Source organism: Amblyomma maculatum, chromosome 3 (assembly GCF_055883805.1).
Source record: "Amblyomma maculatum isolate TAMU_Amacu chromosome 3, ASM5588380v1, whole genome shotgun sequence".
In the NCBI taxonomy this organism is placed as follows: Eukaryota; Metazoa; Arthropoda; class Arachnida; order Ixodida; family Ixodidae; genus Amblyomma; species Amblyomma maculatum.
Window position 1 is genome coordinate 134,770,581 of NC_139346.1, and position 22,577 is coordinate 134,793,157.

At 44.7% G+C, this 22,577-nt stretch overlaps 1 protein-coding gene and 1 pseudogene across 1 annotated transcript; one reads left to right on the plus strand and one right to left on the minus strand.

The window, feature by feature from the left end:
- Positions 1-1,318: 1,318 nt before the first annotated feature.
- Positions 1,319-11,637, minus strand: LOC146196120 (uncharacterized). Its single transcript, XM_084598097.1, has one exon. It carries the CDS (start codon positions 5,900-5,902, stop codon positions 4,379-4,381), a length of 1,524 nt encoding a protein of 507 aa, XP_084454223.1. The 5' UTR covers positions 5,903-11,637; the 3' UTR covers positions 1,319-4,378.
- On the plus strand, positions 6,049-6,623 carry LOC146196121 (uncharacterized; annotated as a pseudogene).
- Positions 11,638-22,577: the final 10,940 nt, after the last annotated feature.

Here is a 22,577-nt window from a genome sequence, read left to right on the forward strand (position 1 = left end):
TGGTCTACGATATACAGCTAGAAGTATTGTGTTTTATGTTTGCTGGCGGCTAGAAATACGAGTGCGGCTCGTGGATACACAGCCAAGCAACTGCAGTTGTTTTTGTCGTGCTCTAGCCTAAGCGGTGCACATGGCTGTGGTGAAAATTCAGTACCTGACGTACACCGGTTTTGATGAGAAGCTTGCTTTAGCACATTGTACTGTTTTGTGCAAACGCTATACCTTGAAAAACTGAGACTACCTCGAAAAAACAAAACAAAAAAAACAAAACAAAAGAAAACAACAACAGAAAAGCAACGTGGTCGTTCTCGGCAAGGGGAGACAGGCACAGGTGCAGCTGTCAGTGCATCCAGCCAGTATATTGGAGTGGGGCCAGAGTAGTGAGCCCACAGGCATTTCTTATGTTTCACGCAGTGGTCTCCCCATAAATAACAAATTTTATGCTTCCGTTGGTTTCCACCAGAGATTTGTGGTGCAAGAGTATACACCCAGATATATTTGCAGGCCCAAGGAAACAGCCATGGGTGCCGAGCGACCGCAGCAAAGTCTGCAGCTTACATTTCAAGCCAGACGATTACAGGCAAGGACTGAAGATGCGCAAGTTAAAACCAGATGCCATACCTTCAGTATTTCCAAGCTACCCTGGCTACCTTCAGGAAACACCAAAAATGGAGCGAAAAGCTTGTAAAAGGAGCGCTGAGTCAGCAAGCATCCTCATATAAAGACGAAGAGAACAAGGCAAGTGTTTTGTATCAGTATTCTCTGAGGCGCACCCGAATATTGTGTCTTATATATGCTTTGCCACTTAACTCATAAACCCCTACAAATAATTACAAATGAGGTTTTTAATGTTACAGGCCAGACAGCCCCAACCCCCTTTGCTGTCCATCTGAAGGGATTGAACAACAGACAGGCATAGATGTGTCAGGCAGTAATATGGCCCACGAAAATTCTGAAATGTCGAGAGAAAAACTGTTGGAACCTTCACAAGGTCATTCACAAGTTCAACCAGTGGAGGTACCTGTTAATGAAGTTCCAAGTGTGCTTCAATTTCTGCCCTCACATGAATCCGCTTGCTCTCCTGAAACATATGAGAGGGCCGAGCACAGCAAGTCTCTCCACAGCATCACAAGTGTACCAAAGCCAACCAGGGCATGTGGAGTGCAGACGAGGCTTTCTCTTTCATGAATAACAAAGCTTCTGAGGCAAGTGAAAAACCTCATCCGGAAATGCCAAAGGCTCCGGAAACAACCGGAAATATTACGAGGAGAGCTTTCTATCTTTATTTATTTATTATTTATTTATTTATTTAGGAATACTGTCAATCCCGGGCGGGATCGTTACAGGCAGGGCACAAAACGCATACAAAAAGTCAGACAATATTTGGAACATGTTCAAAGGCAGGGACAATCATTTAAAATAAAAGGAAGATTGCGGTCAGAAATAAACGAAGCAAGACAATGATCAGTGTATACAGTAAAAATTACAGTGAAATATTGATACATGAAAACAAAGAAAAAGGTATATGAATGGACACAGAATGGAAGTAACAAAGCAATAAGGAATTAGTACAATTTGCAAGTTATCAATGTATGCTGACAAGGGAACTGTTTGGATGAACATTCATGAATTTGTGTGTAAATGATCCTCCACTAGCTTTGCAAATTCATCCAGTGTTGAACTTTGTGTTATTGATGGTTTCAAGGTGTTCCACTCTCTAATTGCAAGGGGGAAAAATGAGTTTTTGAAACTGTCACAATGGCAAGAAAATTCATTTATAGTCAAAGAGTGTTTATAGCGCGTGAGTCTTGTGTCTTCGATGACGATGTACTTTGATGTATCTATATTAAAGTGGTTATGCACGAGTTGATACAGAAATTTCAGGCGTGCTAGTACTGCGCGTTTTTCCAAACTCAGCATGCCGGCTTTCTTAAGTAGGTGAGTTGGCGAGTCAGTCATTTTATATTTGTTAAAGATGTACCTTATCGCCTTCCGTTGTATTCCTTCTAGTTTTTTTATGTTTTGTTTAGTTGCCGGGAACCATACGACGTTTGCATATTCCACTGTTGATCTTTGTAAGCTAACATTTTAGTTTCGAGTGGTGCATCTCGGAGACGACGTCTAAGAAAAAATAACTTTCGTGTAGCAGCTGCTGTTACGGTATTTACGTGCGAGTCCCATCTTAGGTTATGCGTGAGTATCAAGCCAAGATATTTGTGTTCGCTGACTCGGGTTAGTAAAGTATTGCTTATACTGTACGGAAAATGCAGGCACTCTTTTTTTCTGGTTATCGGCAGGAATACACATTTATTAACATTCAGCACCATCTGCCACTCTGTACACCACTGTGACACTGTTTCCAGTGCGTTGTTTAGAGCTATATGATCTTCAGAGGAATTAATTTCACGATAAAGGATGCAGTCGTCTGCAAAAAGCCTGATATTTACGACAATATTTTTAGGAAGGTCATTTATAAAGAGTAAAAATAATATTGGCGCCAGTACGCAACCTTGCGGTACTCCAGAGGTGACAGGTACTATTTGTGAGTTCTGGTTATTTATTTGTACGAACTGGTGACGATCTGTTAGATAGTCCCGGATCCAATCTATGACAGGGTTATCACCGAATATGGATGCTAATTTCTTGATAAGTTTTACATGAGAAACGCGATCGAAAGCTTTGGAGAAATCTAAAAAGATGAGGTCGATTTGTTTTTGGTTATCAATGCTAAGGGAAATGTCGTGTATTAGCTCCAGTAGTTGGGTGACGGTTGATAGCCCCTTGCGGAAACCATGCTGAAAGGGTGATAACAGATGTTCCTGCTCAAGATGTGTGTTTAAGTGTTTTAGTATTATGTGTTCTAGAAGTTTGCAGGCGGTACAAGTTAGCGATATTGGTCGAAAGTTAGAAATATCATCTTTGCTACCGGATTGGTGAATAGGAATGACCTTTGCGGTTTTCCATTCCCTTGGTAATTTACCAGTTGTGAGTGATTTATCGTATAATACACATAAGTATTTCGCTACCCATTGTGAGTACCGTTGGAGAAAAATATTCGGTAAGTTATCGGGCCCAATCCCTTTCTTAATATCAAGGTCTAGTAGAAGGTTTAGTACTCCCGATTCGGTTACTGATAGTGGTTTTAAGCGATTTGTCAAACTGCACTGGTTTAGATGTGGGCAGCTGCCATTATCTCTCGTGAAAACAGATTGGAAGTAGCTGTTCAGCTTGTTTGCGCTAGTTTGGCTTTCTTCATCGGCGGCAAAGTTTACTTGATTTTCTTTAGGGTTGAGGTATTCCCAAAACTTTTTAGGAGAACTTTTTAGGAAATTGGGAAGGATGTGGGTAAAATAGCTCTTTTTGGCAGCTTTTATTTTTAACTTCATGTGGCGGATAGTGATACTAAGCCTGGTTCTATTTTTTGTCGTAGGATGCAGTTTCAATGTTTTTCGGAGACGTTTTACCCTGCGTTTAGCGTGGATGACATCTCGTGTAATCCACGGGTTGTGTGTTTTAGGCACTTTTGTTTTTATCGGTACATAGTTCCGGAGACAGAATGATACGATATCTTTGAACGCGTGCCACACTGTCTCAATATCTGTGTGGATGTCCCTTGATAGGTTTTCGAACGGTGTAAAAGCGAAGGCAAGGTGGTCTGAAATGCTATTATCGTCAGCCCTGCTGAAGTTCTAAAATGTAGCTTTCGGTTTAGCGTGAAATGTTTTGTAATGAGTCGCGACAGTACAAAATGCTATCTTATGGTCCGATATGCCGGTAATTATCTCTACTTTGGATGTTTCAGGTGGAAAGTGTTCACTAAGAAAGACAAGGTCCAGAACATTTGAAGTACATCCATGTACACGTGTCGGCTCTTGCACGATTTGTCGTAGATTGAAGTGCAGCATTGCGTCGAAGATAATTTCCGAACAAGCACTTTGATATTGCATGGTCTGCCAATTTATATCCGGGAGGTTGAAATCACCAAGCAAGATTAATCTGTTTCCCTGAATCTGTTTTTGCATGTAATTTAGAAGATTTTTCATGACATCGCAGTCAGATGAGGGGCTGCGATAGACGCTACCTACAACGATAGCTCGAGAGCCAAATATTATTTTGCAGAAAACTGCTTCGGCGCCTTGAACGTCGGGAAGAACCGTGAATGGAAATTCTTTTTTTATCAAGATTGCCACCCCTCCACCACGTGTCATCCTATCCCTTCTAACAACATTGTAATTTGGGGGAGTTATCTCAATATCTTTGATGTCACTTGTAAGCCACGTCTCCGTTACAGCTACAAAATCAGGTTCCAGGCTAAGAAGTAAAGATTCGAATCCTTCTAACTTGTTTAATAGGCTGCGGGCATTCACATTGATAAAAGTTATTTCGGACCCTTCCGTTGACGGCGGGGACGTAGTGTTCGCTCTACATTTTGCTCGTTTTTTTCACCTTCAGAATCATCTAAAACTTGATCTATTAGCACTATATCGTTCACTTCATTGTCCCACTTGTATAGCTTTCCGCTTATACGTACTTTGTCGTAGACAAGGAAAACCTTTTCGCCCGCATCCTTTCTAGGCTTTGCGCACTCCCATAATTTTTTTCTAATGTCGCGCACTCGAGATGAAAAATCCTCGCTTATGGAAAAGTTTGATCCTTTAAGTTTGAAGCAGTTTTTTAGAACTTTGGTTTTGTCTCGAAAGTCCAAGAATTTCAGAATTACTGGTCGTATTTTTCCACTTGATGGCCTTCCAATTCTATGTATTCTTTCAATTTCGACGGGAGCAACTTTGATAATTTTCTGAATGATTTCTTCTTTTATTATGTGTTCTAACGTTTCATTGTCTTCCTTGTCGTCCTCTGGAACTCCATACACTACTAAATTTGACCTTCTTGATCGGTTTTCCAGGTCATCAATGCGCGCTTCAAGAGACAGGACTGCCCTCTGCAGGTCTACTACCTGATGTGTACAATTTGAAATTTTGTTGTCTAGGATGGCAAGGTTTTCTAATTTGGCATCGATGGAGGCTAGGCGCTGTTCTTTAATATCTTTCAAATCGTCGGCGATCTGTGCAAGCTGTCCGCAAATTTGTGTCATGTCGGGACCAGGATTTGTTTCCACATCTCCTGCTAACAGTAGTAAATTTTTTACAAAGGCGGCAATGTCACAAAAAAGCGGGCAGATCAACCGTGGGCACGGCAGCACAAGCAGATATGGATCATTGGAATGTACGCATAAACCATATCGTTTTCTCACCTGCACAAGAAAGACGAAAGGATTAGACGTCCGCATTTCCACTGCGCTGCCGTGCCCTGTGGCTGCTGGGGTGGCTCGGCCGGCTTTTATATTCCAGGTTTTCCGTGCTGTCTCAAAGGCGGCGCTGGTCCTCGCGTCGGCGCACAGTGTTTCTGATGCCGGGCGACCATGTTGGAAGCATCCGCGCACGATGATATGCGGCGTGAACGGCACGTGTTGGTGGGCCCCCAGCTGCGTTGGACTTGCTTGCGTCGAGTTTCCGTAGACTTCCAACCAAGATGGTATCAACAGGGTACTGATGACTAACTGCACAAGAAAGACGAAAGGATTAGACGTCCGCATTTCCACTGTGCTGCCGTGCCCTGTGGCTGCTGGGGTGGCTCGGCCGGCTTTTATATTCCAGGTTTTCCGTGCTGTCTCAAAGGCGGCGCTGGTCCTCGCGTCGGCGCACAGCGTTTCTGATGCCGGGCGACCATGTTGGAAGCATCCGCGCACGATGATATGCGGCGTGAACGGCACGTGTTGGTGGGCCCCCAGCTGCGTTGGACTTGCTTGCGTCGAGTTTCCGTAGACTTCCAACCAAGATGGTATCAACAGGGTACTGATGACTAACTGCACAAGAAAGACGAAAGGATTAGACGTCCGCATTTCCACTGCGCTGCCGTGCCCTGAAATCTTCAAACAGCAATCAAAAAAGACGGAACTTCTGCTGAGGCAAACAAACGTCACAATCCTCCAGGTGCGAACTAATCTTCATTTGAACATTCTTTTAGAAAAATTCTCATTGTATGCATATGTCATACTTGCAGGAAAAGGTGGAGGAAAACAATGATAAAGCACTCTTCCTTCAAGAGCAGCTTGCTTTCCTGAGTAAAAAAAAAGGGCGATGGCGTGAAGAAACAATACGCAAATGCGTTCTTTGGCACGCAAAGTCGCCAGCCGGGTACCGCCTTCTTCGGGAGAGTGCTGTTTTGACTCTACCAAGTCGCTGCACTTTCAAGCGCTACATTGGTGCATGCACTGGAGAGGTAGTGTCCTCACTCATCGAGTAACGTCTTCACGCAGAGGTGAAACTGCACTCCAAGGAGGTAAATAATTTTTTTTTTTAGGTAAAAATATTGGAGCCATCCTCTTGTAATTTTTGCAGGCACGCTGTGGAACTCTAGTAATGGACGAGATATCCCTGAAGCAAGCTGCGGTATACCAAAAGCAGTCAGATGCCCTTCTTCGATTGGCGGACCTTAGAGGAGCTGAAGTGGACTTTGGTTTAGAGGATCAACTGGCGACTCACCTGCTCTGTTTTGTCTTTCTACCCACTACAGGTAAATGTGACGTCTGGTTTGTGCCCGTGAGTGTCACATGGACATGAACAGATTGTTTTCAATCTTTTAAGAGAACATCTTTTTGTTCACCTAATATTGATTGTTTTTACAAAAATTTCAGGCTCCCTGTAGGGTATTACTTTACTAAAGGTCTTACAGGAGAGCAGCTTGAGCTCCTTGCTATGAAAGTGATGGAGTCAGTTGAAGAAGCTGGCTTTCAAGTGGTGCGGTTAGTTGCTGATAACCACAGCACTAGCTTCAAGTTTTTTGCATCTGGCGGCCAAATACTCCCTGTCGTCACGCGAGTAGTTCAGACTTTTGGGTAAGGTTGCAAATCCTTTCATTAGGGATAAATATCCTGTTATAGCTGCAAAATATGCTGAAAGCAAATATATACAGTTAGCAGTTTCACTGACTGTGCTAACAGTACTGATCGACTCGTTCCAGCCACCCTCTTGATCCATATAGGCCACTGTTCCTATCATTTGATTATTGCCATGTAATCAAAAACATTAGGAATTAGTTCCTAGACACAAAAAGAATTTTCAGGAATAACAGAAAGCTGATCCTTCCAGACTACCTGCTGTAAAAATTAGGTTTTCCTTATCTTAGAAATTTGCAGTGTAGCGTTCTATTTTGTCACAGGAACCTCCATTACGTACAGGTGAAGCAAGGTGCGTTCAAGCTTGTCAGGTGCTTGATGAAAAAGCACCTTAGGCCGAGTAATTTTGAGAAGATGTCTGTTGCCAGAGCTGTTGCCATCTTTTCTAAGCAAACAGATTCATTTGTTTATAGCAGTAATACACAGCTTTTATCCCTACAATTTGGCAATTAGTCAGCCTGGTAATCAACATGAATGGAATTTCATTCTAGGTAACATCAGTCCTCAGGCTTCTGGAAAAACATGGATGCCAGCTTGGTGCTCGGGGATTCAACCGCTGTCTCCCAACTATTGAATTTATGGAGCTTGCATACAAGTGGTTCACTCACCACAATGTTAAAAGCGCAACTTTATTCTGGTTGAGCAGAGACCTCTTGAGGATGCCCTTCTATGGTCCAGATGACGAAAGGTATGCCAGATGATAAGGTGCTTGTGATTGCTATTTAGGCTTCATTTTTTGAAAGCATGAGTGGCCATTTTACTTTAAATGCATGGTTTTGTACATGGGTATTATTTTCTGATAAAATTGAAACTTTTGTGGCTTATGTATATGCTAAGCAAAACTTTCTAACTGATCCCATTGTACATCATTTATTCCTGCAGGCTAACTTGGCTTGAAAATGAGTGTCTTGCCTATTTTGAAAAATGGAAAAAGGGTGCCATACACAAGCTGGAATTCTTGTCCGAGGAAACTTATGAGGCACTAAGGATCACGACAATGTCAACGGTTCTTTGCACCAGACATCTCCTTGGCCTTGGGTTTCGTTTCGTGTTAACTGAAAAGTTCTCTAGCGATAATGTGGAATCCTTATTTTCAACCATCCGGCAACTCAATGGATCGAATGATCAAACTGATGGCTATGCGGCTCTGTCATCACTTCAGAAGATTTCAGTGACAGGCATTATCCATTCATCCCCAAGTGGCAACGTGGGCAGCGTAATAGGCTCTGTTGGGGAGGCAGCAAAACTTGCCCCTCAACGTGCATCCGTGGCAGCACCTCAGCAAGACATCAGGAAGCTTCTGCTTCCTCACCTGACTGTACTGGAGCGTTACCCAAGTGTGTTTGCATTTCATTACTTATCACTGTCCATTATTCATAGTGGTTTCTGTAGTGAAAATGTGAATGTCATGAATATAAAGAAGTGTGCTCAAAAATTTTTGTACTTGTGTGGAAAGCTGACATACACCCGCATCAAAATGAGAAACTTTGAATGGCAGTCATAAGTCCCTTGTTATGATTGCTTAGGGAAAATGGCTGCTGCTTTTTGACAAATTTGTAAATCCCTGAAATTAGCTCACATTGCTCAGATGATGGCACTGCTGCAGTGGAGACAGGCTGTATTGTATAACAATTATAGATGTTGTTTCTGAATCATTCATACTAATTGTGCCATTATTGTCTAACCTTTCTTCATTTTCCCAGGCCCACCCCAACAAAGTTTGCGAACGAGTACTTCGGCACTGATTGCTGGATTCCTGGTGAAAGCTGTGCAAGATAATGTGAGCTGTGAAGGCTGCTTATCGAAGATACAATCTCCAAAATTGAGCTCTATCACAATTGCTCTGATTGCTGGAATTGATCGGGGAGGCCTTTCTTATCCCAGTTTGGCATTTGTTGGGTTTGTGAGCCTGCTGGAAAGTACTGCCTCTACAGTGGCTGCTGTCCTTGTGAAAGGGCCGCAACCATTAAAGAAGTTCTCCAGCACTTATGAAGAATCCTCTGTTTGATTGCAGCATGAACAAGAGCATGTCGCACAAAGTGGCTCTCCTGAATTTACTTCTAAGGAATTTCATGAGGCCTTTCTTGGCAAATTTTACAAATAATTTATCTGAGGCACATGCAAAAAAAGAAAGCTACTCAACAAAAAAACCTTTGTCAAGAAAAGTTTTGAAAGTTTATTTTTCCCTCGTATGTAAGCATTTTAATCATTTTTTGTGCATTACGGGGTCACACCTACTATCCTTGTGATAGGGCTGCAGCCATTGAAGTAGTTATAAAACCATGGACTTCTTAGCTGTGCTAAAAAGTGTCTTACGCACTATAAGCACCATAACTCAGTTTTTAATCAATATGATACATGTTACTGCTTCAACAGGAGGTTAAAGACTGCCTTCTGTCGGTATTAGTTCTTTTTATTTGCCATAATGAATGTATCAGTGTGCCCTCTGTCGATATCAAATTTTTTTTTTTTTGCCATTATGGAAGTATCAGTGTGTTCTTTAAATGTGTCTTTACAATGAAAATGCCTTTCACGCTGTTAATAATGCTGTCTTTCTTTTTTTTTTTTGTTTAATGCTGTTGATAATGCTGTATGTCTAATTTGCAGTATATGTCACCTTTTGAGCTCGATTATGTGCACTTTAATATTCTGTAAATTGCCATATGTATTCCCAGGAGACCGGAGCTGGTCGGGGTGCTTCTCTGCTTCTTCTCCCAGTGTACTTCATCTTCATGAAGAAAACTGAACGAACTGTTATTATTATTTTGTGTGGTTCCAACAGCTCCCATGTTCAGGGAATAAAAATTTCTTTGAACTGATGTAAGCTTGCTTCTGATTTCTCTTTCTTGCAGTGCATACAGCTGCCTGCAAAAGCTTTAAAGCATGGTACTTGCAAGGAATTCCATATTTTCATGCATTTTCAGCACTGAGCATGGAAATTTTGAAAATGTGTAGTGGTCATAAGGAAATCTGTCCACTGGGTGAATGCACTGGCTGAAGCAAATTTTCGTTTCTGAATTTCATGCCGCAGAGGTTTCTGAGGTGTTCATCTAGCATTATAGAAGTTAAACAATATTAACTATGCTGGTTAATCCAGTATTGCAAACAAGAGGAAGTGACAATTAAAAATTCAACCACAATATGTGTCCTTTACTAAGGTGAAAATACTATGAGAAAAGTTCTACACAAGATTTTCATGGGTAGAGTATCAAAACTGGTAACACTACATGAAGTCTGGCTTTCTACATAACATTCCCAAGGATACGTAGTGCTCACGAGAGTTGCTGAGTTGAGTTCTGCTTGTCTCCTAACGCTTTCATCTGAAGTATTAAGGCAATGCAGCTGCAGTGATGAACGCGCGGTAGCACCGCCGATGCGATATACGGCAATGCCAGCGAAGCTCAATCGACGCTCGAACAACAGTCGTAACCGCGATAATTAATGGTGTGAGGAGTCATTATGAAAACATTGTAGGCGTGAATAGTCGCTGTAGCACGTAGGGCTACGATGACGGTTGTGTTGCACACTTTAGTCCAGAAGGTCGCTATTACTAGACCCCAACACCTAAAAGACAGCCACTCCTTCCGCTTGCTTTTATCTTCCTTTGTGGGCAGGATGATGAAGGTAAAGTTTATCAGCTGGAATTAGCAGACCGTAAAGGTAACCGAATTACACGAGCGACCGTATACATTGTTTATATATGTTCTGCTTGTTCGCGCTGCAGAAACTGTTTTCAAGGTTAATGTACCAGCTAGCCTAAGGGAGTTATTTTTCCATCACGCAGCGAGGCGCCACTTCACAAAATGAAGCAAGGAAATGAATATAAGGGTTGCATTCTTCAGGTGAAGCGCTGTATACATATATATTTTTTCTATGCGCTCCCACTGCAAAATCGCTCGTGCGCCAGGGTCAGGCGGTCAATAATATTTTGGAGCCCTCCATTGCGGTGCATCTCATGGCCAGGATGTTGTTTTGAAACGTTAAACACCGTAAATCAGTCAATTTACGCGCTAGGAACACGAGAAACAAACCGAATAACATGTGCGGCAGTGCGCCGGGACCTTCGTGCGCGACATTGCATCGTCTGCTGTGGGGGTTAATTCAGGCGGCACCTGGCGGCACCTTCGGTCTCTACACGACAATTTTTAGGCCCGCGCGCCTCCGTAGAGGTAGCGCCAGTGAGCAGGTCGGAAGTTTATAGAGGAGGTGTCGTGATGCCGGCACTGTAGTCACGTGGTCGTAGCCAACCAATGGGCGCTAACTGCCGACAATTTTTCGGGCGGGCTATTCGCCGCGAGATCGACCTAGAGGTGGCGCCACCGTCGCTCCAGTAGTGTGGATCGGCAGCCGGCGGCGCTCGTTGGAACGCACGCTGCGTAGGTCTGCTTCCGAGTGTACGGCGGGTTTGTTGGCGATGAAAACGTGTCTGCAGTATTTGGCCCGGGTTTACCGCATGAAAGCGGCATCAGCTATGATGGATGATTGTAGAAGCTGGTTTTGGCGTCTTTTTTTTTTTTTTCCTTATTAACACCACGTGGGATTGTTTACTGTGCAGTCAAATCCCACAGCAGAAGAGCACCTTTCGAAACGGTTGCGATTGAATCCCCCGTTCTCGAAATCAGCAGTTGAGCACCCTTACCATTGAGACACCGTGACAGAGAATTAATAGCAGAAAAAAAAAAAAAAAGAAAAGTACTCACACAACTCTATAGTGCATACAGAAGGCATAGTAGGCATAGAGTGGTCTGTTCAAACTGCATTCTGCTATATGAAGCAGTCTGCGGTGGCATATGTTTTAGTAGCTGCGGTATTCCAAACAGTAATGGGAATATGAGATTTCTGAGGGTTTGCATTAACTTTTATTGACGGCAGCGACCTGTTTTGCTTTGACAGGGTGGTAACGACCGTACCACTTCGTTTGAGACATTATGTGTCAAAGGATCTCAAGCGCCGAAGACCGCGATGGATGATGTCCGTATCCAAGCATGGCATGCTCGATACGGACAAGCATATATAATTTTTTTTTACTGAAGCGTGGGATTATAGACTGTTCATATTTATTTTGCAAGAAGCATATAGGTAAGCAAAAGCTCGCAGGAACTGCAAAAAAAAACAACAAGAAAACGCATCCACACTGAGCAGGTTTCGTCGCTGAGCCGCGAGGTGGCGACTTTGCTCGATCTCGAGGCCAATGCTGCCGGTTGCCGACATAATAGACGCTTCCTATAGGCTCCATACAGTGAACAGGGGGCACTGCGGAGGAGCGCCGTACTCAGCGCCGCCGTGGCGAATTCCGCGTTACTGAGCAGGCCGAGACACTGTCGATTTCAAAGGGAGCGCGCTCCCCCTTGAGGCAGGCCGTGGCTGATGATGCAGGGGAGGCGGTAGGCAGCCAGTGGAACCCCCCCCGTTGTTTGTTCTCAACCAGCGCGTGCGATTGTGTGTTATGGCATGCACTAGCTTTTTTATTGTGGCTAGTGACAATCTGTAATCTTCGGGTCATTAAGGGAATATAACAGAGGTCTAAAACTCGTATCTGCTGTGCGGGCCGCATTGAACAAGTTTTGTCCCTCGCAGGATAGGAGACGGAAAATAACGATAAAAAATGGACAGTTAGAAATTGAATAAAGGACGGGTAGTATGGTGCATTGCTCTTTGAGGCAGAGTGATGTACCATTGAAAGTTCATGCCGATTAGGCGGTGAATGCCTCTTCATTAAAAAAAAAAAAATGTTTGCCGTCTGGGTCTAAAGCCTTTGAGTTTATTTTAGTTGCAGATCAAGGCTGCTGCTACCGCTTTCTGAACATATGTTTAGAGCCGCCGGTCTGCAGCACGCAGCTCCAGGGCCCGCGATTCGCGTGTTCGAGATCCCTGGCAGAGTCGGATAATCTCTGACAAGCAGAACGAATATATTCAACGCTGGACATATGTGTGCTTACTATGGGACGCGTGTTCTCAAAAAAAAGGTTTATTGCAGGTCTAATTCAACTGACCGAGTCGCGTGGTAGTGCTACTAGCGGACAAAATGAACCTGTCTTCATTCTGACTATTTCAAACTATTGCGGAACTCGGACGTAAATAAGATGTTCAGCGGACTCGCGACCAGCAAGATTTTGACCGCGATGTTACCTATTGGCAAGCATTTTGTGGTGTAATGGCTAAGGAAATAATTTTTTTTCTGTCATGTAATCTAGAAGGTAGAATTCAGATGTAGAAAGATAAGTTTTGTGCTTTCCGATTACAGTTCCCACAAATTGTGCTCCATCTACAATCTTAATTCTGCTAACGCACCTGCATATTTTAACAATCACCCATACTCTGATGGGAAAGAACCTCTTGAAAGAAGAGCCGGTCCCTTGTACAGCCTGCCTGAGAATCAAGAATTCAATGCCCAACTTGCCTTCGTGCCTACGGTAATCCATGGCGCATCAATACTGACGATTGCTTTTTGTTCTCTTCGCATTATTTTTTTCTGAGACCACCACTTGCCGCCGTTGAACTGCGTCTGAAAGCGTGCGCTGGAGTCGCAGCGCCTTCTCAGAGTTTCGTTTAACTGCGGTAGGTGGCGCAGGGGTCGCGCGCAAAATATTATATGAGGAACGCCTGAGGAAATTGGACAGTAACAGATGGGCAGCTAAAGTATCTAAATACCTGTACCTAAAAAGCGTTGACTCACAATGGAGGAAAAGAACTAGGAAACTAACTAGTAAGTATGCTAGTAACAAGGACAGAGAAATAAAGAGCATTAAGCAACAGGTGAAAAACACAGAAGGTAAAAATTGGATAAATTCAATGGAAAAGAAACAGAGTGTGGAATTATACTGAAAGTGGAAAATGCAGATCAGGAAGGAAGATTTCTTTGATAACTCAAGAGGCAGTGCCCTACTCTTTGAAGCTAGATCAGGGTGCCTTAGAACACGCAGCTACAAAAAAATTTAACAATAGAGATGACGCATGTGCTGTATGTGGAAACTCCAGTGAAACAATTGACCATTTTATACTGGAATGTAATGGTATCCATCCGGAAATTGGTGCGGGCGCAATCACTGTTCCTGAAGCTCTGGGCTTTAGAGATAACAGTGGCCGGGTGAATAAACCGGCGGTGGAAACTAGCAAAAAACGACTGGAAGATTGGTGGCTTAAAAGCAGAGAAATGTTAGTAATGTAGGAACAAAATTTAATAAATAGAATGGTGGTTTATTTAACCATTCTAAATCAATAATTAAGATATAGGGAGAACAATGAGCGTGATAGCTACTGCTACCACCCCGTTTCAAAGGGGACGCTCCTATATTCCATCCATCCATCCATCCAACTTCACTGTACGGAGCCTATAGACAAACTAGATTTCAACGCACTTGTTCTCACTTCTCAGAACATTACGCATTTTAAACTTGCTCTTGGCGCAGTTGCTTATACGCCATAAAACCCAATAAAACACAGCACATATTACTGCCACGACGAAAACAAAATACGCGCCACCTTTTTCGTATTCAAACAAACGCAGAGCCCACGCCTCAACCCGACTCGTTGCCAGGGTTGCCAGGTTGGGCTATAAATAGCCAAATTGGTCTACTTTATGTTGTGGTTGGCGGGAAATATTGTTGGTTGGCTATTTGGCTATCTTTGGGCTATTGTGCATTTTCGCTTGAAAGGTCCAAACCATTTCAAAAGCCTTTTCTCCAGAAAGGTTTAGCAGTGGGCCGCGATGCTGTGTGTACAGTAATAGCAACCAGCGCACTTTTCTTTCCTAGAAGATACTGCCAGTGTACATTCTAGGCCCACACTTTGGTCTCACAAGCTGTTTGCAGCACTGCGAAAGGCAGCTAGGGTAACCTTGTCCAACCCGGATCATGTGCACAATAGGTAATTTGCTTCTGTGCATCTCTCGCCCTGCGAATTGGTGTTGGTCCCACAAGCTGTTTGCAGCACTGCGAAAGGCAGAGGTAACCTTGTCCAACCCAGATCATGTGCACAATAGGTAATTTGCTTCTGTGCATCTCTCGCCCTGCGAATTGGTGGGGGTAATAGTAGGAGCACAAATTATCTATTATAGTGCGCCGAGCACAATTGCCTATTCTAATGCACGAGATCCTAAATGGGCCAGGGCTTCCCTGCCTCACAGTGCTGCAAAATTCTTGTGAGACGAAGTATATATTTCGACTGTCAGAAAGACGGGCCTTCGCAGCCTGTGGTTCGATGAATGTTCGGCATAGGGGTTGGTAGTGAGGTGTGCCTGGACAAAAGCTCGAAGCTCTTTTCCTTCCCTTTCCTGCTTCCCGGCGTTGCCGATGGTGTTAAAGTGGTCTATTGAATGGACAATTTGCAGAACTCAGCTTCTCTGTAAGGCTTGTTTTCCAACAGAAATTTCTCGTTCCAAGATGCGCCACTCATTATTCGAAGAAACGAGCAGACGGAAGTCTAGCTCCTTTCTAAGTAAACCCTTCAAGATCACTAGGGGAAAGGGGGTCGGATGGGAAAATTGTTTGAATACCCTTTCTATGTGAAATAAAGAATGAGGATTGTCCAGCAGCCAATTGGTTCTCGAGCATGACTGAATACCATTCGTCGCACTTCCGCCCTGCGAAACGTTCGCGACTTATTGTGAGTGCCCCCTTAAGAGGTGCCTGCTTCTTTTCATTTCACCAAAGACTGGGAGTGAACGAGACTTTTCGATTAGAAAAGAATTCCGCAAGTTGTGCATTCGGTTGTTCGCTGAAACCGTCAACATACCCCCCATTCAAACACACGAAAAGCAAGTACTGGTGACAATTCAAGGCAGTCCTGTCCATCTTACATTCGGCCATCTATCACCCCCGCAGTTTTAATTTCCCCTGCACCACTGGCAACCACTGATTCCGCAGCAAGAACTTTGAGCACAGCGGTGGAGGTTTAACAGTCCGCATATAGTGAAACGTGCTTCTCGACGCCACTATGGGCAAATGGGCGAAGTACGCGCGGACGTACAGAAAAGAATGGGAAAAAGATCCTGCATTCAAAGGTACGTTGACCATCTTTAATGTTTTAGTGCTTGTTTGTACCAGTCCAAAAATTATGTTCCGCTTTTCGGAGTGCATTCCATGTGACCATGCCAGTCTCGATCATTAGCGCGTGACAAATTTTTCTTTTTGATTACAGATTGGCTTACGCGCTCACCCTCAGGGGATATGGCCTTTTGCACAGCCTGCAAAACAGAGCTACGTGCACACGTGCAAGATCTGAAGGCACATAGAAAAACCGAAAAGCATGCTAGAAGCATGCAGTCGTCGACTGCACCCGAACAAAGGCAAATGGATAGATTTGTCACCTCGCAGCCAAGGGCCGCCAGCAACAGACATGAAGCGAAGATTGCGGAGCTGCGTTTGGCGGCGTATGTCGCCGTACATGGTTCGCTTGCTACCGCTGACCACCTGACGCCGCTCATCAGCGACTGTTTCAGAGATTCGACCACTGCGTCGTCGCTATCCATGGGAAGAACCAAGTGTACGGCGTTAGTGAACAAGGTACTTGGACCAACCTTCAAACAGATGCTTTTGGATGAGCTGAAGGGAAAAAAATTTTCGTTGATCCTGGACGAAAGCACAGACGTGTCTTCGGCAAAAGAGCTTGCCATTGTGGCAAGGTTCTACTCGAGCGAGAGCAGCGCAATTGTAACTGCGTTCCTTGGACTAGTTCCAGTTCTGGACGCATCATCTGGAGGACTTTTCTGTGAGTTGAAAAACTTCCTCGACAAGTCTAATCTCTCTGTCAGTGACTGTGTGGGTATAGGAACTGATGGAGCCAGTGTGATGTGCGGGCAGCACAATAGTCTGTACACAAGAATGAGGGAAGTTAACCCAAACATCGTGTTGGTAAAATGCGTATGTCACTCCCTTCACCTTGCTTGTAACGAGGCAGTGGATGTACTACCCACACAGATTGACTACCTTGTTCGGGAAACCTTTAACTGGTTTTCCCACTCTCCAAAGCGTCAAGAGTTTTATAAAAGCATTTATGCTGCGATTAACTCTGGATCAACCCCCAAAAAGTTGGTTGGTGTGTGTGCGACGCGTTGGCTTAGCATTGCTGGTGCTCTCCGTGCAATTCTTGACCAGTGGCTGGAACTGAAGGCGCACTTCGATGTCGCAAAAACAGCTGAGCGTTGTTACTTAGCTAAAATGTTGAGTGAGATGTACAATGATGACCAGAACTTTTTGTATGTGCAGTTCTTGAGCCCCATTGTTAACGAATTTGACAAACTCAACAAAGTATTTCAGAGTGAGGACCCTGATCCATCAAAACTTTTCGAAGACTTAAGCTCGTTTGTGAAGTGTTTGCTTAGGCGGATCGTACTTCCCGATCATGCATCTCCCGATTCAGCTTGGGAAAGCCATTTGATGCATGTTCGAGCCTGTCAGCTGGGAAGCGTCTTTCGCGACTCCTTAGAGAAGTCTTCCCTCGGCGACGACAAGAAAATCGCCATTCTTGAGCGTTGCCGAAACTTTTTGGTCGCTTGCATCAAAAGCACATTAAAGCGCCTTCCAACAAATTTTAAGGTATTAAGTGAACTTCACCTCTTGCACTGCAACAATATTGCCAAGTTTTCTTTTGATGCATTCTACAAGGCCTTTGCAAAATTCATAGATCCATCAGTTGTTTCTGCAATGGAATCCGAATACTGCCTTTTGCAATGTAATCTTAGTGAACTCCGAGACGACTCCGTGACAGTATTTTGGAAAAACGTTCTGCGTTCCAAAAACAGTGCTGGAGTCAGCCTATTTCCGTTGCTGTCGGAGCTAGCCATTTCTCTACTCACGCTGCCTGTATCCAATGCTGCTGTGGAACGAGTGTTTAGCCATGTCACTCTAACAAAAACCGACTTGCGGAACAGAATGTCTTTGGAAACCTTGGAAAATATTTTGCATGTGAAATTTGCACTGCTGAAAAATGGTAAATGCTGCAAAGACTTTGTGCCGTCAGATATTTTTTTGGAGCGCTTCAATACCGCCGCAATGTACAGTGAGTGATGTTTGGATACTCTTTTTTACATTCATTTGGAAGTGAATTCAAAACTTCACAGCAGACATGTTAATAAATGTTTGAAATAAACTGTGTACTGTAACTATGAAGTTTTCTGTTTTGGCTATTTGGGCTATTTTTATGGTTCGACGTTTGGCTATTTTTGGGCTACATCGAGCAAAAAATTTGGCGGGTCACGCTGTGAGTACCTGGCAACCCTGCTCGTTGCACGCAACTGTCGAGTGGGGCTCAACATGGCTCAGGAAAACGGCGGTGCGGGGTTGTACAAAGGGTATCCATACCCTGAAAGCGGAGGCGAAGGCATCCATGCGCCCAAATACGCGCTCTTGAAACTGCATGCGCCCTGTGTGCAGCACCCAACTTGAGTGGTGCCCAAACACGATGACTGACGGCACCTCACAAATGCAACGACAGCGCGTCTCTTTTGTTCGCTCCGTGATCCAGCAGGCACAGATCGCGAGGAGACTGAGTCATAAGAAAAACAGCCGCCACGACAATGACGACAGGTTTCTCAGCATTTTCAGCGTCAGTAAAGTAACTGTCTGCGCCCACACGGCGTGTAAGTGCCACTCACCTCTCCCGGGCAGCGGCGGCATTCACTATCTGGTAGAGCCGGCAGGCGCTGGTAGCAGAATAGCGCGGTGCAGCGTGCAACTCCGAAGCGGGCCCGACTTTGCAGCGGCGCACATGCTGCGGCGTCCATTTCACGTGCCTACAACAGAATTCGCACACGCGGCATCATAAGTGGTCTAATAGCAACTGCGAAGTGTGAGAAACACGTGCTCCAGTGACAGAACGCACACACGCCTTGCATACGCTACGCACAAGACTTGCGAACAGAGGAGCAGCGGTGGCGGCGCATATCGGCAGTATGGAAAGGCGCGCAAGCAATTTTCTGCTACCACGTGAGCTGGTACCGAAAGCGGGTTATTTGAATGCAGCGGTGGATCCAGAAGGCAGATGAGTTACTTGCCCTTTTTATAGCCTTTAATGGCTCATGCTCGCGGACCGTGTCCGTCCGTAACGCTTTCGTTACGTAGGAGGCGGTAGCTGGCAGCTGACATGGCCGAGCACTAACTGGACGTATGGCTTCCTGACATACGTTTGGCTGCAAACTCGGACCCAGGACCGGATTATCCCGGGTTCAAAGGGTTCAAATGGACCGGGCCCACTGTTCTCAGGGGCCCACCGAGAGCTGAAAACAATAATAATGGCATACTTCAAGGTATGACACTAAAATTGGTGAAATCATCTGCCTGATTTCTCATGATTAAAATTATAGCTTATGTATTGCAGTGTAGAATGCTTCAAAAGTTATTCGCCGAATTATATGATTAAACCCAAAGCTTGCCTCACCTTATCGCCAGTCAAAGTACACAACTTTGTACTCACCCAAATCAACGAAACAATCCAAATTATTTTTGCTAGTTCCACCCGGTTTCAGTTGGTTTCACTTCATCCCAGCTGTACTCAACTGGCAATAACTAGTTCGAGATGCCGACCAGCCGGAAGCTAGCGGGCGCCAGTTAATGGTTAAACAAAATCAGCGGGTTCTAGCTGGCTTTCAGCTGAGTGTCAGCTCGTACCAGCTGGCAAACCAACTGACCTCTGCCATCACTGCTGTTGAGGTCACTTGTGTGTTTTCCTAATCTCACCGCATGCAGTGAAAGCTGCGACAAAAGCATTAAATTATTAGAGATTATAACTGCTCATAGCGGGCAGCCACCTCGGCAATTTGTCGCTGCTGAGAGTGAAGACAGATTTTCAGGCTGGTCAACATTGAAGGTCTCATCAGGAAACTCTCCCAGAAAAAGGCTCGAAAACGCTTTAAATAGAAGCGTTAATACCTTCCTTCACTTGCATTGTATTGTATTGTATTGTATTGTATTGTATTGTATTGTATTGTATTGTATTGTATTGTATTGTATTGTATTGTATTGGGTTTTTTGGCACATAAGCAACCCAGGCTATCATGCGCCAGGAACAAGGTTTATGTTTATTTTGTAAATAAGGACTTGCTTAAAAGCGGAATGAAGAAAGCAGACATATGATACGGATGCACGCTCTATTTAAAAGTTGAATTTTTGTGAAATATTTACACTTGTTATCTTCTTTGTGTAATCGTGTAATGTTTCTGTAAAAAAATATGAGGCCGTTTAAGCTTCGCCTTGACCTGGCCTTGAGAATAGACGGGATAGCACGGCTTAAGCGTTAAACCTGCTCTAAAGGAAGAAAAAGAAGGAAGCCGAACTACGTAAATTAAAAGCAGAAATCGTGTGTGATACATGCAAAAGTCCTTCTGTTTGAAAAGTAGAAATTATATGCAGAATGTAAATATATACTGTCTTTTTAAAAGTGGAAAATACATTATACATGTATATTCAATATGTGTTTTTCTACCGCATTATGATAGAAACACCGCCTTAGGCTAGCTCGAATTCGTCTTGCTGGAAGAATTCACAAAACTATTAGGCGATTGGTATCGCGTTGGCGGCAAGAATTCGAGAATAGCTTATGCATAAGACCCATCTTTATCACTGTATACTTCGTCTGAGCTCACACGAAGCCATCGTGTGCGTTGTCGAATTAGCAAATAAAATAACTACTCGAGTTTTTCTGTTTTTTTTTTTTCCCACGAATTCGCGTTCTGATTTTTGAGGGAGGATGCTGTGTGTCCAGTCATTTACCTGCAATAGCTGTCTAGATGCCAGCCTGTGCGTGCGCTCTGCGGGAAAGTATATGCTCGGGCGATGCTCATACCAGTCCGCAGATTTTGCGAATAAATATGGCCTGTGCTCTTCGTTGGAAATTATAAAACGCGTCAAGTCCAGAACACGACAACAGGGGCGGCGGAGTGGGGTGGTGGGGGATTATAGGTGCCCCCTTAATTTTTTTGAACCGGGCCCTCATCACTGCTAATCCGGCCCTGCTCAGGCCTCTCCTTTCACATGGGAGGGTGATATCAGAATCAGCCTGCCAAGACCCTTGCATTCACGTTATCCCTAGACCACGTAGGCACGTTCATACGGCTCGGTTAAAGAGGGGATTTATATGTTGGCTGGTAGCTTACGCTATCGCGAAACTGGGGAGAGGTTTTCGCCTCATCGCAGTTTATTGGTGAAAAGTGTTCCCTTGAATTATTATTATTATTATTATTATTATTATTATTATTATTATTATTATTATTATTATTATTATTATTATTTTCTTTTCATTTTTTAGAGCGCAGCTCTTTGGAGCCCGTTCTTGCGTTTCGCTGCCGGAGTCGCCGCCGGCGTTTCCTCTCGTAACAAGGTTCTCCACTGCGCATGCGCGCGCCGCCGCGGAGGGCTGACCGAGTGGAGAAGGAAAGCGTCTGCCGGCATCGCATACTCCCAGCATAAAACGGTACTCTACCTACAGGGTGTTGCACAATTAGACCCGCGCTGTAGAATGCTTCTCCCAGCTAAACCGCGGAATCCTTGCAGTTCAGATTTCGCACAGAAATCGCATTTTGTCGCTAGTATTTTTTAATACTAAATTTGTTTGTGGTACTTGCCTGATTCGATCAGAAGAAGTAAAATATTCCCATCGCCTGCGGCGGCGGCGACGGCAGACGAATCGCTGCCCAAGCGATGGGACTGGTGGCGCCACCTCATGCTGCTAACAACAACTTTGTAGCAGGAAAAGAGGGGGCGAGCGTTTCTGGCAGAAGGTTTGAGTTGTTGTAAGCAGCATGAGGTGGCGCCACCAGTCCCATCACTGGGGCAGCGGTTCGTCTGGCGTCGCCGCCGCCGCAGGCGATGGGATTATTTTACTTCTTCTGATCGAATCAGGCAAGTACCACAAACAAATTTAGTATTAAAAAATACTAGCGACAAAATGTGATTTCTGTGCGAAATCTGAACTGCAAGGATTCCGCGGTTTAGCTGGGAGAAGCATTCTACAGCGCGGGTCTAATTGTGCAACACCCTGTAGAACGCCGGGGAACTTTAACGCTGGTTGTGTTCGATGCAACGCTCGGTAGCCCGCACCTCCCGAACCGAAACAAAAGCGCCAAAATTTCCCACCAGAAGCCAACATGAACATCACAGAGCAGGGCCACACGATCTGATCCCAGCCAGTCATGGCGCACCTTCACTCCCACAAAAAACAAATACAGCAGGTGGTAGACGGACGTGGACAACCACCTCCTGCATCTCCGGGAAGCACGCCGCGGCCTCAGGCGCCACCGGAAGCGTCAGAAACAAAGCAAGAAGCTCCAAGCTCGCACTGCGGACCTCGCCCGGCAAGCGACAGAGTACACAGCCCAACTCCCTCACTCCAGCTGGGTGGACTGTTGCAACACGGCAGCGCGGCAAATGTCGAGCCGGAACACGTGGCGGCTCTTCCGAGCCCTCATCAATCCAACACAGACGCGCACGTAAACGCACCTACACAGTCATGCACTAATTCCCAGGAAACACAACGCAGCTAACAGTGGCGCTGCGCGATCGCTACCTGTGCACAATTCAGGGCCCTCGCGGATCGGCTTACTCCTATATGCAGCAAGGAAAAACTCGAAGTTGGACAACCCATTCCGGCTCCACGATCTACGGGCCAGTCTGGCCAAAATGAAGAA

Excerpts from the sequence above, each read along its gene's own strand:
- LOC146196120 (XM_084598097.1), bottom strand. The coding sequence starts at position 5,902 with ATGCGGACGTCTAATCCTTTCGTCTTTCTTGTGCAGTTAGTCATCAGT.